Here is a 19,197-nt window from a genome sequence, read left to right as displayed (position 1 = left end):
GTGTACCAGAACTACAATTTGCTGACATAAAATACCTGTGGTTCCTGTTCGTAATGCTTTGTTTAAAATCTTTCATAAGAAGGATAGAAATGCTTCTGGTAGACTGCAGTGCTTTATTTCAGATCTTTGCATGAATAAAGAGGAACTGATTCTTAAGAACCAACACTTTAATGGTTTTCCCGTTTCAGTCTTAACAGCTTATAAAATAAAATATTGGCAATTTTTATGAAGACTCGGTTTCCTAGAGAGTTGGAAGGAATTTGTGTTCAAAAGAAACCCCAAACAAACAAACAAAAAATCCCCTAGATTTAATCATATAAAAATATTTTCCTTTCATCATTTTTTCTATTTGTGTAAAATCCTTATGGATTAAGTAGGACCTTGCTACTCTATGCTTATTTATTTTATAGAAATGAACTACTTTTAGTCTGGAGAAAATGGAAAAATATCTTTTGGGTATTTGTTTCTAGAGACAAAAGTATAAAAAAAAATTACTTTCTTCAGGACCAGTCTGTGGTTGAAGTCTGTTATCTGCCTAGCAGTAGAGTCACAGTCTTGCAGCTGCATGTTTGTTCCGTGATTTTTATTTTTAATCTGCCCTGTTTCTTACTAGTATTATAGCAGCAGCCTTTTGGTGTTAGAAGCAATTGTTCCAGTACCTATTCAGAGACTGTGAAGCAATTGTTTCTGAAAAGCTCTTCCTCTCTGAGGCTTGAAGTTATTTCCAAGGAGCTCTTGCAGGTCATTTGTGTAGACGGGTTGTTAGCTATGTGGTAGCCACTGTCACGTTTTAACACACAAGAAAATCAAGGTGGAGTTTCAGACCCCAGGAGCTAAAGTGAAATACCTAATGCTGGTTACTGAAGGAGCTTTTGGGGGCAACTTCTATCCTGGATCTGCAAGAAACTACCTTTGAGTACGTTTTTCAGTTTTGTTGTTGTTGTTTTTAACTTGATAGTCCTATTGCTGTAGAGGTTATACTGGAAGGGGTTGGATTTAGGTTTTGCTTGGCTTTTGAGCACATTACTTGTGAAAGCTGCCAGCACAATACTGCTGACTCCAGATCAGGGACCGAGGAACACAGGTACACTGCTGTTAACGGGAGTACTTATTTTATGTCATCTAACAGAATTATTTTAATCCTTACAAGAGTAACCACTTTCAGATTAGTCAGTTGTTATTGTTGGGGGCATAATCTGAACCTCAGTAAAAGGAACAATGCTGTTAGAAGGAAGCAATTATTGCAAACCCTTGAAAAGTGAAGGGCGTTTGATCTGCGTGGATGCTGCTTCCTGAGCCAAACTTGGTGTTTGTGTGATGCTGTCTGGAGTGATGGGCTTAGCCAAGCTCAGGTACCTGGCCATTTGCTATATTTTAATAGGGCCATCTGTTGGTCTGTATAGTTCTTTCACATCATAATTTTGTTTGTTTGTTTGTTCGCTGGCAGCTCTTCAAAATCCCACTATCTCATATAATGAATGGTTTTGCTCCTTTGAATCTTACACAGCTTTGTCATCTTCCTCTTCTGTTCCCACCCCTTCCCTTTACGTTCTATCACTTCAATGCTTTCATACTTGCGCATTGCTTTAACTACCATCTTTGTTTAAAAAAGAAAAGAAAAGGTTAATCAAGCAGCTGCCTTTGATTTCATCTTGTTGGTCTTTGTGTCACCTCAGTGAGTATCGAGCCATCCTGCACTGTGCTGTTGACCTTTCTCCATAAACATGCCCTGCACACAGACTCTCGCTTGCCTTGGGCAGCACCGCTGTTCTCCCAGGCACTCACACGTGTACCTGAGGTTTCAGCTTTGACAAGACCCTTTTATTGAAAGTATGTATTTCAAGGCACTTTTAAATCTTTTTTGACATGTCTGAAACATAGTGCTGAATCTCACCACCCACTGTGTTGAAAAAATCTCACATAACTCCTCTTATCTGATTCCTTGGTTACCTCAACTTCTTATCTTCTGGCCTTGGCCGCTGCAGCTTTTTTCCTTTGTTCATTTGTGCTCTGCTAAGAATGCTGCTTGGCTCATATTTCTGACCCTGTTGACCCATTTTAAGTCATTTCACAGGCTTCCTTTCACCTTCCATGTCTTATCTGGGATTCTGGTCTCTATTTAACACCTGTATAGCAAACCTAGATTATCAGGTAAATTTTCAACCTTCTTCCTCAGCTCTGTAACCAGTCAGTTTTGTCCAGGAGCAATGTGATGCTTTCTTCCTTTTTAGCCATCGCATGTACGGGCAGGAATCCAGGTCAGTCCAAGTGGCTGGTTCATATTCTCTGTAGGATTTGTCGTACAAATGCCAATTATTTAGCTCTTTCTGTGAAACACTAGGCTTTTCCTGGCATCGTAAGAAGACAGGTGATGAGCTAAGACTGTTTTCCCTTCCTTTCTTTATCACGCATACTTTTGTTACAATTGATTAAAAAAAAAAAAAGATGCAATCTGTCCTGGTTTAGTGTGTTCTTTCTTCATCTTGATAATCTGCATGAGGCAACTGAGTAATCACTGCTCTTGCTTGCACAGCCACAGGTGAAACGTGAATAATGAGACTTTGTCAAAGAGAGAGCGCTTTTTCTATTCTTGGAACCATTTTTTCACAGTGTTGGAATACCTTTAATTGGAAGCAGTTAGAGAAGCTAATCACACCAAAATATTTGTGATTCAAATCAATGTATATTAGTCATCCACTGTTAGCAGCTTATTTGGGAGGTTTGTTATATACATCTTACTCTCAAAACAGTCATGCACTTCTTATTCAAATCTAATCTAGACTAATTGATCATAAAAATAAGTCATGTTTCTGCAGATTTAGAGCAAGTAAAAATAATTGACATCTGAAATTTGTAACGTGTATGTGTATGCAGTTTTCTCCCTTCTTTAGATAGCCAGTTAGGAGAACTGTTCTGCATATGGCCTCCAGTATGTATGCCTAGGATCAGACTGAATCCCTTGCAATAAAATTCCCATCAAAAGAAACTAAAAGGAGTAATCTGTACTAAAAATCCTTTGTAGAGAGCAACTGGGATAGAAACTAAAAGCAAAAACTTGACTAAGCTTGAGTTCTTACCATGAGAATGGTTGTGTCTTTCTGTTTAACTTTGCGCCCTGGCAAGCAATTAGAGGTTTGAAAGTTTTTAAAAACTGTTTGGATTAGCACCTACATTTGATGATGTGGGAGGTGCTCTGAATAGACTGTCTTCTGAATATGTGTAATATAATGTTAGTTTTCACTGGTTTGGGGGTTGGAATTAGGGCTGTATGTGCAAGTTAAAAAGCATGTTTAAACCCCTTGTAAATCCTTTAAGAGCGAAGTTTCTTAACAAAGCTGTTATTAAGAAATGCCTATGTTCTCTGCTAAAATGTAAGTTGTAGTAATGGTGTTTAAATTTATAATTGATGCTGTATAGTGAAGATGGCTGTCAGTTTTTGTTCCTTTATTTACAGGAAGGGTTGAAAACCTAAATTAATTGTGTTGGGGGGGGGGAGGACGGGTGTGTGCATATAATGTCTAATGGTAGACAGACATTTATTTTTATTGGATGTTCTTTGTTTCTCTGAAGAATGAAAACAGTAAAATAATGAGTCTTACAGATCTTCTATGTTTTCTCCAAATTCACTTTTTAGATTTTTCGTGTAGGCTTAGTGTATTTGCTATCTGTATTTATTGTCTATTATTTTAACTAGTATACCAAGAAGTTAAAAATATTTTTACTGCTCTGTTCTAAAATGGAATTAGCCCATTATTTTAATTGAGAATTTTGTCAGATTAAAACAAAACAAAACAAAACAAAAAAAAAAAACACTAAATATGAGCATGGTAGTTTGTAGTGGAAAAAGTTACTGTATTATATTAGAAACCGTGCTCCAAATTTTAGCATGATTTAGACTTCAGTGCAGAGCTCATCATTACTGCTAGCGATGTAAAACAGTATTTAAGAGCGTGTTTTTGTAGTACTTGAACAGTGGACTCATTTTCAACCTTATCGGATCCTTTCAGATCTCAGTCACAGTGGATTGGGAGACCATTATGAAAATTCCCACTGGGGACAGCAGCCCACTTTCAGGAGTGAAGGCAACTGCAGCTGGGATAAAGTGATAATAGACAGGACTGACAAGGAAGCGTGGCCTTCCATCACAGGAGCTGAGACTGAATCTGCCTCAGAATGTACTACAGACACTGACTCTGCCTCCAACTGTGGCTCAGAGAACAGTAGCATGGCTACAGGGAGTGCCCAAGGCAACTTCACTGGACATACAAAGAAAACTAATGGCAATAATGGCGCCAACGGAGCACTCGTCCAAAGCACTTCTAACCAGAGTGCCCTTGGAGCTGGTGGAGCAAACGGTAACGGAAACTCGGCCAGGGTGTGGGGGGTGGCTGCAGGCTCCGGCTCTGGCCTAGCTCACTGCTCTGCCAGCGGTGGGGATGGAAAGATGGACAACATGATTGGAGACGGTAGAAGTCAAAACTGCTGGGGTGCTTCCAACTCAAATGCTGGCATTAATCTTAACCTTAACCCTAATGCCAATCCAGCTGCCTGGCCTGTACTCGGACATGAAGGAACTGTGGGAGCAGGCAACCCTTCCAGTATTTGCAGTCCAGTCAGTGCCATAGGTCAGAACATGGGCAACCAGAATGGGAACCCAACAGGCACCTTAGGTGCTTGGGGAAACTTGCTGCCGCAAGAGAGCACAGAACCACAAACGTCCACTTCTCAGAATGTGTCTTTCAGCGTACAACCTCAGAACCTTAACACTGATGGACCAAATAACACTAACCCCATGAACTCTTCACCAAACCCTATCAATGCAATGCAGACAAATGGACTGCCGAACTGGGGGATGGCTGTTGGTATGGGGGCCATCATCCCGCCCCACCTGCAAGGCCTTCCTGGTGCTAATGGAACATCAGTTTCTCAAGTCAGTGGGGGCAGTGGTGAAGGAATGGGCAGTTCAGTATGGGGGATGTCCCCCAGTAATCCTGCCACAGGAAACAGCAATTCTGGGTTCAGTCAGGGGAATGGAGACACTGTGAACTCAGCATTAAGTGCTAAACAAAATGGATCCAGCAGTGCTGTGCAAAAGGAAGGAAACGGAGCGAGTGCGTGGGATTCGGGGCCTCCTTCTGGCCCTGGGGTACTAGCGTGGGGCAGGGGCGGTGGCAACAGCGGTGTTGGTAGCATGCATTCTGGAGCTTGGGGCCACCCCAACCGTAACGCCAGTAACGGTGTAAACGGTGAGTGGGGCAAGCCCCCAAACCAGCATTCCAATAGTGACATCAACGGGAAAGGATCAACGGGGTGGGATGGCTCAAGTGTTACCAGTCCGAATCCTGCCATGCAGCAGGGCAATGAACAAATGAACTCTTGGGCCAAAGCTGCAGCATCTGGCACCACAGCTAGCGAAGGAAGTAACGATAGCGGTGGAAGTCAAAATGAAGGCAGTACTGGGAGGGAGGGGGCTGGAGAAGGCAGGAGGAGAGATAAAGGGATGATAGACCAAGGGCAAGTTCAGTTGCCAAGAAATGACCTTGACCCCAGGGTCCTGTCCAATACAGGGTGGGGACAGACCCCTGTAAAGCAAAACACTGCCTGGGAATTTGAAGAGTCCCCAAGGTCTGAACGAAAGAATGACAATGGAACGGAGGCCTGGGGTTGTGCAGCTACTCAATCTTCAAACTCAGGGGGGAAGAACGATGGGTCCATCATGAACAGTACAAATACCTCTTCAGTATCTGGGTGGGTCAACTCTCCACCTGCAGCTGTTCCAACAAATACAGGTTGGGGAGACAATAACAACAAAGCACCAAATGGCCCAGGGGGATGGGGAGAGTCAGCAAGCTCTACTACTGTTAATAATGCTGCTGCTGCCAAAAGCGGCCACGCTTGGAGTGGGACCGCAAATCAGGAGGACAAATCACCTACCTGGGGTGAACCTCAGAAACCCAAAACTCAAAACTGGGGAGATGGACAGAAATCAAATCCAAGCTGGACTTCAGGAGGTGGAGATTGGACAGATTCGTCATCTGTTCCTGGACACTTGGGTGATGGGAAGAAGAATGGATCTGGATGGGACTCTGACAATAGGTCAGGGTCTGGTTGGAATGATTCCACGAGGTCTGGGACCAGTGGGTGGGGAAATGGCACAAACAGCAAGGCAAATACAGGTACAAGTTGGGGGGAATCGTTAAAGCCAGGCCCCCAACAAAATTGGGCTAACAAACCCCAGGACAACAATGTGAGTAACTGGGGAGGAGCTGCTTCTGTAAAACAGACGGGGTCGGGGTGGGTTGGTGGGCCGGTGCCAGCCAAACAAAAAGAGAACTGTGAGGCAACTGGCTGGGAAGAGCCATCCCCACCGTCCATTCGCCGCAAGATGGAAATCGATGATGGTACCTCAGCTTGGGGCGACCCAAATTACAACAACAACAAGACTGTAAACATGTGGGATAGAAATAATCCTATAATTCAGAGCAGTACCACAACCAATACCACCACCACTAGCACCATTATCAACACAAACATGGTTGAACCTCAGCCATCGCACCAGTCAAGTGCCCAGCCGAACCGGTCCCCGCTGCTTGGTCCAGGTATGAAAATAGTTTTATAAGCTACGTTATACCAGTTCCATTATTGCTGAATGCTGTCTAGCCTGATCACTCTGTAATTGTGCATTAGAGAGAGAAACCCTGTATTTGTGTCATAGCATAAATGCATTCATTTACTCTGAGGCAGTGTTAACAGTTAACAATGCTGTTACCTTAAGTTCAAATACCTTATTTTTAATTCTTTATATAGACATGATACAGGCAAGGGATTTTCTGTTTCTCTAAATTTCTGTTGCTTTTAATGATCTTTTTGCCAGTGCTGCAGTGGTGTATGTGAGAATAACTGAAATGTGCTTGCAGCAGGTCCCAATGAGCAAATCTGGAAAACTGCGTATCTAAGTGAAACCAGTTGACTGTACCTTTTTGCAATAGAAAATGTTTTAAAAGTAGGACCAGAAAGGAATTTGGCTGGCTGCACAATGAGTGTAAGAAAAGCTTTAAACAATATCTGGTCAATAAAGCTCTGCAACCTGAGCTTGTTGATCCATATTTATTTTGTCAGGTGTTCCATGGTTAGTTAGCACCTTCTTTTAATTCAGCCATTTGAGAGCTCCGTGTCTTTTTGCTAACCTCTCTTCTCTTGTCTTCTGTTACTATTAGTCAGTCTTTGTTCTTGTTTAGACACTAAGCATCTGTTTCTTTTCTACCAACCATATCTCTTGGCAGCAGATGTTTTTTAACAGTTGTATGAATCCAGGCTGATGCTGTTTCTCTGTCTTCTGTTTGTTGTCTTTTATGAAGAAACAGTTCTCTTCCGTACTTCAGGTCTCAAGCATGGAGAGTATCCTGGATTTTTATGATGTTCTCATAAAGCTGGATTGGTTAAAGATGTTAACATTCAGGGTGGCTGGGAAGAATTAGTCTACCTTTAGCTCTGTTCCAAAGACAAGGTTTTTGAGCATCCGAAGAGTATAAGAATTTTTCTAATCAAAACCAAGGTACTTGTAGACAAGCAGCAAGGAATGAAAATTGGGGGGGGAAGAGAAAAAAAGTGTTTAGGAGGGAGGTATTTAAATAAATGTCACTAGAAGCCCTGTTCTATGTCACGACCACAGACTTCTCAAAAGAAACCTAATCTTGCAGTGCTCTTAAAAATTCTTCATCTGATTTTGTGTCCAAGTTTTTGTTTCGTCTTGGTCGTGGCTAAATATTGACTTTTTAACTGTGCTTTTCTCCAAGTGGGATTTGTTCCACTTCTCTTATTTCCATCGTTTTTCTTTGATGTTTTGAAATAATTCAAACTTACTGTAATGTCTGTATAAAAATAGTCTTGCGTTCCTTTCTCTGGTCAAATATTTTAATAGTTGAGGGTATCTATTTTTATAAAATAAAGTGTGCTCCAGATAGAGAAATCTTTAAAGAGATTTGTACACAGCCAGTCTAACGTAGTTATTTTATAATTTGCTTGTTTTCAATTTACATCATCCGTATTTAAACCTTCACCCATGAAACCGACAACACAAATTTCTGAATTTTAGTAGAGGCGTCTTTTTTTTAGTGTTTTTGTTTGTTTTCTTTTTTCCCCCCAGTAAGCTGACTTTTGGATAATTACATATGTTTTTAAAACTGTTCGTGTACAGTGATGTGTCATTAATGCTATTCAAATAATTAACACCTTGCAGAGGAAAATTCTCTGTTCTGAGTCCTTCAGATTGTGAAAATGGAATTTCAAAACTGGTGTTAATCTTCAGGGGTTACCTCTGGAGACTAGATGGTAGCAAAGGAAGGGTTTCTTTGAAGTAATATGTTTATGCAGTCAGAGAACAGCTTATTTATTTGAAGTGATCCACTCGAGATAGCACACGGCTAGGTTAAAATGACATTATTGTGCATCTTGCAAACATTTCCATTACAAATATCCTAAGGTATTAAACCAAAACAACTCGCAGAATGTACTGAAGATTGTATGCAAGAAAGAGGATAAATTTAAGTGAGGACAATTCAAAATACAGTTCAGATATTCTTAAAAGTTATCAAAGGCATAAGTTGTCCTTTGCATATTTTTGCCTACATACGGTGGTGTGTGTGTGCATGGATATAAGAGCCCCACGTGGAAATGTTTTGAAGGTCTATCACCGAATCTGCAAATGAGCAGAAGCTAGGTACTGCCCTCTGTGCCTTTGTGTGCTATGACCAGCTTTACTTCTGGCTGTGCCTGAGAGGAGCTACTCTTCTGCTTATTTCCCACACAGAAAGCAAAAAAAGAGTGCAATTTAAAATGACCCTATTTGCTTCCCAGAGTGAGAAGACCAATTTTTAACACTGCATATAGCACGTAGCAGCTTTTGAGCACTATACTATAGATGTGTGTTGAAATTACACAGACCTACAACACCTGCAAATTATAGAATTATCTATGACATTAAAAAAAAACAACAACAAACCACCACACACACACAAAAGCAAGTAATGAATGGCTTTCCTACATCATGAGCAGACATGGTCTTACAGTCTGTTGTCGCACCATTTAACCTAATTTTTTCATACCTCAATTTCCTGTCCCATGGGACAGGGAATATGCATTTCCAGCCTCTGCCGTAGGGGAAACTAGAGTCTTGAAGCCAGGAGACTTCTGTAAAACAAAGCCAAATTTTATCCAATAGCAATTCTTTTCCGTGCACAGTATTTCTGTGTAAAACCTGATTGTATAATTAAAGGCCATGCCATAGGGCACAGATAAGTGCTCATATAAAATCTTCCAGCACTTGAACTTAGCAGTTAACATTGGCATTTCATCATCTACGAGGCTCCTGACATGCTTTGCCAATCATTTTTATCATTTACTGTTATTCAGGGAATTAGGGATGCTGAATTCTGTTCTGTATTGCTGCAGAAGCCTGTTGGATAGCTGTAAGATGGCACAGTCACACATACCGAAAGCAAAGTGGATTTTAATTTCACTGCACAGCTCTAGTGAATGGTTCTCCAAGCAGCAGCAGTGCCTTTAGAATTGTGCATTTATACTATGTTAGTTTAGAAATGGGGGCCAAGTCACAGTCTTGTTACTCACATTGTCGCCCATCCTCAGAAGTTCTCAGAATTCTTTGAGTGCAGAACTTAAAAGCTATTGATGGGAAGCAGATGTTGGTACACACTTGATGAAATGCGTAATGCTCTGAGGAGTTTCTATTGTAAATAAAAACACACAAAAAAGGGGTGGATAATGTGATGAATATACTCCTTTCTGGTTTGGGGAGCTTCCTCCCAAGCCACTGATGAGTTATTTAGAAAGACGAGCAGAAGTGACAGAAAGTTCTGCAAATGGGGATGAATGAACAAAGGGAGATTTTTGGATCCCAAACACCAACAGCTCTTTCCTCCAAATGCTAAGAAGTGGGCTTGATGCATTCCTGTTAGATAGAGGAGAGGTACCAGATAGGTGGAGACTGGCAGGGTTCCAACAGATGGTCTTCCATCCGTGAAACGAAGCCAGCAGAAGGAAATATGGTCTTCCCTGTGGAGATTGTATGTCAAAAATTAAGGTCTTTGTGGTTCCTAGAGAGCGAGCAGCTCCACCTTTAAAATCCGAACAAAGTATAAATTATTTTCTCCGTTTCTTTTATAATTTTGTGCCATTGTGTCAGTAGCAACTTCAGTGCCACTCTTAACGTGTGATTTACACAAAACAGAAAATAGAAAGGATGCATTTTTTTTTGCTTTGCACTTTCATCACAGTGGACATGAAACCAGATCAGCTTTGAGCTCCTTTAGGCTGCTCATGTGAAAACCTAAAATCCTGTGGTGTGCACTCAGCCTTCCAACAATTAAGTACTGGGGGACAGCTAGGTGATCCTGAGAAACCTGTCCTCTGCTCTCACGCAGGGATCATCTCGTTGCTGACAGCCAAATAAGAGCTTCCCTAATGCTGAGTAATGCAAGAAAGCATTGAGCTCCACTGCCTGAACTGGAATACCTGTTAGGAAAGTAGGACGTGAAAGGTTGAGGGTTACAGGTGACTATTAAAAACATCTGTAACCTTTCCTTACACACGTACGTGTATGAATGAATACACTGCTAGAGCTAATTTATTTTCTTTTATAAGCAGACTAATGAGTGACTATTTAGTAAACAGTTTCATTTTTCTGTCTGTTATCTTCCTTTTTCATCTGCATAAGGTTCTGATATTTTGGTTTGCCTTTATTGTAGTCGTACACTGGTATTCATCACAGACCAAACAACCTCAAGAAAAACAAATTCTGTCATCCAAATGGCTATAGGGTTATTTTGAGGGAAAACAACTGCATCCTGCCATAACTTAGTTAACATTTCACTTTCCCTTGAGGATTTCCTGTTGGCAGAGGCCCAATGTTAATTATGTTTTTATTTCTATAAAACAAAACTCTGCCAATGTGGCCATATTTATTACTCACTGCGATCTCTTTGTTTCTTGCAGTTCTAACAGTTTTAAAAGTTCTGTATTAAAGCCTCGCTTTCTTGCCAAGGTAGCTGTTAGCAGAGCTTATCCTGCTGCAAAACAACATTCATGCGGATCTGTTTGTTGCTTTTTTTCATGTGGTTTTTGGTGGTGGTGGATTTTTTTTTTTTTAAAGCATGAGGCTTTTTCTTAAGAAAGCCTTACATGCATCTTATTTTCATAAAGAAAATTGTGAGAATTTTTGAAAATTTGAAGACTGGCTCAGATTTGAGACCATCACGAAGGTGTCTTCCTTCCAAACAGCTGTGTAAAGGAGCTTGAAAGTAGCTTTCTGTGCTCGTTCAGCCCACTACGATGCCATTTGCAATCTGCTCGTGTTGGGTAATGTGGAGCGTTGGAAAGCTTCGTGCTCCTGGAGGCAAGCTGCTTGGACTGCAGATTCTTTGAACTAATATTCCACCCATGTCTGTTTCGAATATGAGGCACACTAGGTTGTTGTAAAAATCAGGGAAAAACCTCATTTAAAAGAAGGTAGGCTTCTGGACGATAATAAATATGAATTATTATATTACATAAATGTATTATTTTCTCTTACCTGTAGAATTTTGCATCATCCATTTCAAAACATATCAACCTTTTAAAGCTTTTAAAATAAAGCCACGTAGAGACATAAAAAGGTAGCATAAAGATAATAACAAAGTGAGTACCTACCTTGGAGGGAAAAACAGCTCCATAAATGGTAGCTACTCGGGCATTTATGTAGAGGCTAATTTTTGTTGTGCACAACCTAGCTCTCTAGCACCATTCAGGTTTTATTTACTGATTTCCTTCGCTTAATACGATGTATTAAGACAAATCTGAAAACTTTTGTTTAATACATTTAGCTTGTTTATGTGTACCTGCAAGCGTTATCTTTTAGTAAAGGCTAGTTCCCTCATTATTTGTAATCCCATCTTATTTACTGCTCAGCGCACTTAAAGCACTTAACTCAAAATAACTTGGATGTTGCACGTCTGTGATCTCTTTAATCAATGTTGTTGGATTTCTAGTAAAGAGCATCAGAAGAACCGGTTCTTTTGAATTTTTTAGTTTAAAACCTAGTACGCTTTGCCTTTTCCATTTATGAATTTTGTTTTAAGGTTGACTTCTTGAATTGAATTGCTTAAAGTATTACCAGTATGTTTTGCAGGGACTCAGGGGAATATTAGTGTTCTGCAGCCTCTGCATGTTGTACTCCAGTCGGTGCTCCAGAAATGTTTTGGGTTTTGGTTCATGTGCCTGCGGTTACTTGTTTTCAGATGTCAACATGATTGAATCCATGCAGTTACAAGGTTGGCTCCTGAGTACTAAGGCAAAAAATCAGATAAAAAAATCCTTAAATTAATTTGACATAAAGATGCAAGCAGTAAGCTTGAACAAGTGTGTTAGGTGAAACACCAAGGGAAGTATTCAGGTTAAGTAGTGGTTCACCTACATGCACACACGTTTGGGTGCTTATCTTTTGTACACATTTTAAAATGAACCAGAAGTTTCAGCAGGGCTAATACAGCTTAGAACAGAACGCAGCATTTCTGCTTTAAATGAAAACCTGCTTAATAAAACAGTGAATTTGGGGTTTGGTCAGGAATATGTTTTAAAACACGATGAATCTCGCTGGTAGCAAAGGAGCTTTATTAAGCTACGTGTTCCTGAGCATGTAGGCTTTGTTTGGGTATGGTTTATGTCATGTACACTTCTATCATTAGATGAGAGAACTTTAGTTGCTTTAAGAAGTGGAGCCTAAAATAAATAATGCAATACAGTAACGCTGCAGTGGTGAACAAGTATGAGTCCACAATTTGAAAGGATTTTTTTTTCCACTGCTAGTCACTATTCAAATTGTTTTTGGAGGTGTATTTTGCCTGCAGTTTCTAGTAACAAAATTTCTGTTGAAATTGGTAAATTGTGCAAAGACTTGTAGCAAGCCTGCTCAATCTGTTGCTTAATGAAACATTATTGCTTAGACAGTTTAATCTATTTCAGGATACTCTTAAGCTCTTCTGTGGTGACTTCCTTGCATTGTATACCTTCTTTAGTTATTAGCTGGTATAGAAAATCTTACGTTTCTTCTCTTTGAAGCTTTCTGGAATATTTTTACAGATAGCACTGGGGAGCAAAAAAAAAGAATAATGCTGCAGCAAAGTAGGCATCTAGCCCTTAAGTTATGAAATCTGTTTAAAAAAAAAAAATAGTAATGATACTCTTTTTTTGAGTAGCAGTAAAACCAGTTTTCCTTCTTAAGCAGATCTGTTTCCATTTTGTGAGCCAGAAGTTACAGATCTGGCAGGGCCATCGTTTACTGGAATAAAATACTTAATAATACTTAATAATACTCATCTCCAATGAAGAGAAGGCAGCTTTCTTGAATTGGCAGCCTAGTGATAGTGGACATTTTAAGCAGACAGCATAATACTGAATTCTGCAATACTTTGAGATCTGTGTTGTCATGTAATATGATGTGTTTTTTGTAGTAATTGTAGAAAAATAGGTTTATATTGGATAGATGTAAAAGCTTTGTTTTCTTGCCTGCTATGTATCTGGCACTCTCGCATGTTTTCAAAAAGTACCTTGAAATCCATCTGTGATCCAAATCTGACCTTCTGGAAAATTCGATGAAGCAAATAGTCCTCTGTGAGAGTCAGAAGCTGCTCTTCTGTACGTTAGATATTGTTTTGGGGAGAAAGAACTGAAAACGCTTTTTTCAAGTGCTGATATTCAACAAAACTTCTGAATTCTTATGTACAACAGGAAAAAAGAAAAAGAAAAAAACTTCAGGAAAAAAAAGACTTTTTGTAAGAGGTAATGGGCATTTAAAATTCAAGTTACGCTTTTGTTGTGTTGGTCTGTGTTGCTCTTTGGGACTCTGAAGCTATGTGGCAGCTCCTGGCACATTTAACTGTAGTGCTAAAATGGGTGTGATGCGGATTTAAGTGCATTACGTTCAAGCCAGACTAAGGCTGTTCCTGTAGAGTAGCTTACATCTTTCGATGAGCTGAAGTAATACTCTGCAGGAAAACAGTGACTTCTACGTGCCATTCCTCATGATTTGACTGTGGGTTCTAATTGCATTTTTGCTAGTTCTCCCATTAAAACCGTATTGGTTATAACCTAAAGCTTCAGTGACGAAGGGGCAGGGAGTGAACACAATCAAACACAAGCTGTAATAAAAGCTTTAAGGAATGTTAACACACGTAATCTGCACTGAAAGTGGTGTATCATCTTGTGCACAGGGCATGAGAAAAGAGATTCGATAATTTGACAGTAGTTAAAACAACTTAAAATGCTACATTGACAAAGGCCCAACTCAAATCTGGGTCTTGGTCTTGTGAGTGCTTCCACTGCTGTGTTCCCCGAGCCCTGCTTGGTCTGCTCCGAGAAGAGCCGTGGGAAGCAGCTGCTTGGTGTGGGCTGCATCTGGGCCTCACCTGGCTGCCCCGGCTGTGCTCAGAAATATTCTTTCCATCTTGACAACTTGACATTACTATTAAATTAAGAAAAAGACTTTTGAGTCTAAATCAAAGGCTTTTTTAAATATGCTTAATTAGAGTCACTGTGCCTGCTTACTGGTTCATGCTCTTTCCAGATAAAGACTTTTAATAAAATGTCTGTCTTTGAAATTATTGACGAAAGAAGCCTTTCCTCTCATCGCTCTTCTTCCCTCCTTCCCCTCGCTTCAGCAGGCTGGGGAGAAATGCCTAACGTCCACACAAAGACCGAAGCTTCTTGGGGAGAGCCGTCATCCCCTTCTGCTGCAGTTGATAATGGCACTTCAGCGTGGGGGAAGCCCCCCAGCAGTGGTACAGGGTGGGGAGATAATCCTGCCGAGTCGGCAGGGACATACGGAAGAACAAATGCTCCAGCTGCTGCCCCAGCACTGTGCAAACCAGGTACGTGCACGGACATCACTGTCTGAAGGGGCTGGCGAAAAAGGGCAAAAAGCATGTTTGCTTCTGCCGGTGTCTTTAAACTGGACTGCTTCTGATTTTTCTGTGCAGCTAAATCAGGGACTTCCTAAATTTTCAAAACTCCAATTAGCTCTCAAAATTTCTGACGTTCCAAATTCATTTAAAATAATGAATTCGATGCATTGGTCCCGTAAATATAAAGGTGTTATGAAAGCCAAAACTTCTGCTTTGGCTGTGATAATCTTTTAATTTTATTCCTACTAAATAGCAGATACAGTCAGAGGTCCCAGAAAACCTAAAAAGAGGACTGATAGGTCTCAGAATGAATAATCTTTGCTTTAAACAGAGTAAACAGAAAAAAAAACAGATTGAGCTGACGCAACTTCATCATTTAATGTAAAGTGTTCCTTGCAGCCTGCTTGCTCCTTTCAGATCCCATTCTTCTGAGATGTGAATGAATTTCTGACCGTTAGTAACCTTGTAATTTGGTTTTGTTCACTGGAAGAATGTGGTAGCCAAAATGGTGAGATTCATTGAAAGCAAAATTGCACATTACAAGTGTGTGGTCATACTTTTGGTTCTCTGTTCCTAGGAGACTGGAATGATCACAGCTCTTACTTGTTCAGGAAAAAGTAAGACTTGCCATTGCTAGACTTTTTCTATTATAGCAGTATTTAGAGCACTTTTCTTTTTTTGCTAGCTTCAAAGGAAGAGTTCTTATCATTTAATGCCAATTAAGCTATTTGATGAACCTCTATATATCTCTTGAAAATACTTAAATGCTGGCATACAGGATATGGTATAAAAGGATATTTCTGTAAGATTTGCATAAAATTAAATCTGATTTTCTTCTCCCTCTTTCCCTCCAGCTTCAAAATCTATGCAAGAAGGCTGGGGCAGTGGTGGGGATGAAGTGAATCTCAGTACTAGTCAGTGGGAAGATGAAGAAGGAGATATGTGGAATAATACTGCTTCACAAGAGAGCAGCTCCTCCTGTAACTCCTGGGGGAATGCCCCAAAGAAAGGACTTCAAAAGGTAAGACAAAAATAAAAATAATCTCTAGGAACGAGTGGAATTACAGTGCAACATTTCTAGAATCAGTTTTCACACATTTTCTCATGCGTTACACCTGGCATTAGACACCAGAACACAAAAAGAGCTTGGTACTTCAGTGGTTTGAGTATAGCTTACCTTGTCTACAGGAGCAAGGGAAAGATACTTGACTTCCAGTGTGTCTGATGCTTCAGGAGTTCTTGTCCTTGTTGTCTTTGTTTTTTTGTAAGTTTTATAAGCATTCATGGATTCTGAAGAAGTGATAGCACATTAACAGAAAGAAGTGTTGAGTGGGTCTTCAGACACTTTCTGTGGTGGTAGAAAGGCAAATGGTAGTTTGTGATGAAGTGATCCAGCAAAGATATCTATTTCCTATTTGGAGAAACAAACAGATAATTTTTAAGGTATGTACTGGTGTGAGAAAGAAGCAATTTTGTAGTGACTTCATGCTTAACCAAGAACATACACAATTATGTTAGGAAGTTTTGCATTGCACAGTCATTATTTCAGGACAAGGCCAGCCTACAATTTAAAAGGAATTTGGAACACATACGGTCAATCAGTTTGTTATTCCATTAGCCAACATAGGCCAGTGATTCAATCAAATATATAGTGTTGTGGTATTTCAGATTTTTGTATTTCATTGTGGTTTTCTGCGAAAGATTAAAATCAGATACTTAAAATGAAAGGTGGCTTTATTTCAGTGGTCAGCAAATCACATCATAAACAGTACACTGAACATCTATTCAGCTGAGATAAAATTTGAATGATATGTAGAGTAAGAGACTCATAGTTACATTGTTTGTAGTTTCTTGAATACTTTATAAATAAATGTATTAATATAACATTTAATAACATTTATATTAATGTGGAAAACTGATCACATTTGATGTACATCTCACCAGTATGGATATGGGAAGCAGACCATTAATGGAATCTCTCGCTTGTTTACCAAGGGCATGAAGACATCTAGCAAGCAAGATGAGGCCTGGATCATGAACCGCCTGATAAAACAGCTCACAGACATGGGCTTCCCTGTGAGTAGTGGTTATAGTTCAGTGTACCTGTGGCTTAGCCTTTGTAGCTTTTACTTGTCCTGTCTTTCACTGTCTCAGACTGTAACTACAAAAAGATACTCAGTGTTCTTCAGACTGGGAAGTAGTTCTGTTACCTAGAATTAGAAATTTACTCCAATTTCAGAAATCTATCATAAGCTGTATCATAAGAGTGCTCTCCGAGATTGCTTGGTGACATTTATAGAACTTGTGAAGTTCAGAGTTTTATAACAGGTGTTATTTGAACTTCAGTAGTAATTCCACTTCTGTTCTTCACTCCTTATTAAATTGATGACATTAGAGTATTGTTGGTTTTTTATTTTTTTTTAAGAGAGACACATAATAATAATATTTAAGTTGCCACTAGAAAACGGGAAGAAATTTGAACAGCTGAAGAGTGTGGCTTGACCTTGTAGAAATGGTACTTACTTGACAAACTGAAGCTAAATTGCCGTGGGAATTGGTAAAAGCCAAAGAAAAAAAAAAAAAGTGTGCAGGCGTTGTGTGTGCCACTGAGTAAATACTGAATCCAGTACTTTGAGATGTATCTGTTTTCTCAGTTTTCATTGAAATTATAGAAGCATGATTACTTTTTCTCTTAACATTATCCCTGTTTTTGACAGAGAGAGCCAGCGGAAGAGGCCTTGAAGAGCAACAATATGAATCTCGATCAGGCCATGAGTAAGTGTCTGTGTAAATAATTTTTTTCCTCGAAAGCAACAAAACAAAAGCTCACGATTCTGAGAGTTTGCTCTTATCCAGTTCAAATGGATAACATTACTTTTCTAAAGATGTTTTTGCTTTTGTAAGCAAGACACACATTTGTGAACTTCTGTTGGCAAATTCACTCTCTTTGTGTCACCTTATAAAATCCGTTTCCCCTTTCTATGAAGGTGCTCTGCTGGAAAAGAAGGTGGAAATGGACAAGCGTGGAATGGGAGTGACCGACTATAATGGAATGGTCACCAAACCCCTTGGCTGCCGCCCACCACCAATCTCCAAAGAGTCTTCCATGGACCGCCCCACCTTCCTTGACAAGGTAAGTTCAGAAATGTGAATGTGGTTTGCTGGTTAAAACCATACACTGTAGTAATAATGATGATTACCACAGTCTGTTTATAAAGCTCTAGAGAGAGATGTGATATGTAATGCATATTTCTATATTCTTTTTCTTCTCTCTTTCAATTTGGTGTGAATTGAGTCCTTGTGGAAAGAACAATGATTTGATTTCCACAGAGAAACAAATAATTGTTATCCCAAGAGTTACACTTAAAAATAAAGCCTACTAAGATATTACTAGTGCAACAGAATTAGAAATGCAAAAAGCAAAGAAATGGAGCAGGGAAGGCCTTTCACTCCGTAAGTCCTGGGAGCCAGTGAGTGACCCTTGCCCAGATTAATGATCAAGTACAATCAAGCCCAAAATCTTCAAGAACTAAGCTTCTAATTTTTGTTTTGATTTTGAGCTCCGTAAAGATTTCAGTGAAAGTTCAGTATGTACACAGGAATGAGGAGCTGAGGTATTTTTAAGTCAAAGAGCAGACGCGCGCAGTCATAAATAGCTTCTCAGATGAGCTTCCTCTTCTGTGGTCACGTATTACAAATTTTCCATCACCGTGCAGTGACCGAGGAGAAGGCTGCAGGAGTTAGTGGTGTCCAAGATTCAACAAAGTGCCTGAAGAACAGGATGTAGGGAAAAGTGCAGCCAGATCTTCAGTAGGAAATGGGATTTACAACCTGACACAAAGTCCTACAAATAGACCACAAAACACCTCAGAATCCTCCCCATCTAAAATTGTTACTAAGGAAAGAGCTTTCAGCAGTGCCATTCTTTATTTCTTGAGTTATCTGAAATGTTCCTAAAGGTGGTGGTGTTCTTTTTCTTTTCTGGATGCAGAAATCAGTACCTTTCACAAACTGTGCTGAAACCAATTCATTTTACATAAGCTGTTTACAGGATGTGAGACAGTAGTGATATCTAGTCTGTATTAAAATCTTTATTTTCCAGTTGCCCACCCTGTGTTTTTTTTTGTAGTCTTATATTTAGTACTATGAAAGTTACAGTTTGAGCTGTGACAGGTTCCTAAGTGTTGTGGTGAGAAAATTAGCATGGCACTGTGCTGGGACATCTGATAAATGCTGACCTCTTAAT

General features: G+C 39.8%; 1 protein-coding gene across 4 annotated transcripts in view; it reads left to right on the top strand.

Moving 5' to 3' along the window:
* The window catches only part of TNRC6C (trinucleotide repeat containing adaptor 6C), a 283,773-nt gene that overhangs the window by 236,158 nt on the left and 28,418 nt on the right, over positions 1 to 19,197 (top strand). For all 4 annotated transcript variants that reach the window (XM_084492530.1, XM_084492529.1, XM_084492531.1 and 1 more), the window contains 7 exons: positions 4,008 to 6,599; positions 13,780 to 13,830; positions 14,709 to 14,918; positions 15,806 to 15,972; positions 16,947 to 17,027; positions 17,669 to 17,726; positions 17,939 to 18,084. In XM_084492530.1, the coding sequence (XP_084348656.1) occupies positions 4,008 to 6,599; positions 13,780 to 13,830; positions 14,709 to 14,918; positions 15,806 to 15,972; positions 16,947 to 17,027; positions 17,669 to 17,726; positions 17,939 to 18,084 (3,305 nt within the window). The remainder of the gene's footprint in view (positions 1 to 4,007; positions 6,600 to 13,779; positions 13,831 to 14,708; positions 14,919 to 15,805; positions 15,973 to 16,946; positions 17,028 to 17,668; positions 17,727 to 17,938; positions 18,085 to 19,197) is intronic.

The sequence above is a fragment of the Aythya ferina genome (genome assembly GCF_964211825.1).
Source record: "Aythya ferina genome assembly, chromosome: 18".
Taxonomy (NCBI): domain Eukaryota; kingdom Metazoa; phylum Chordata; class Aves; order Anseriformes; family Anatidae; genus Aythya; species Aythya ferina.
This window is presented reverse-complemented; position numbering and strand designations above follow the sequence as displayed.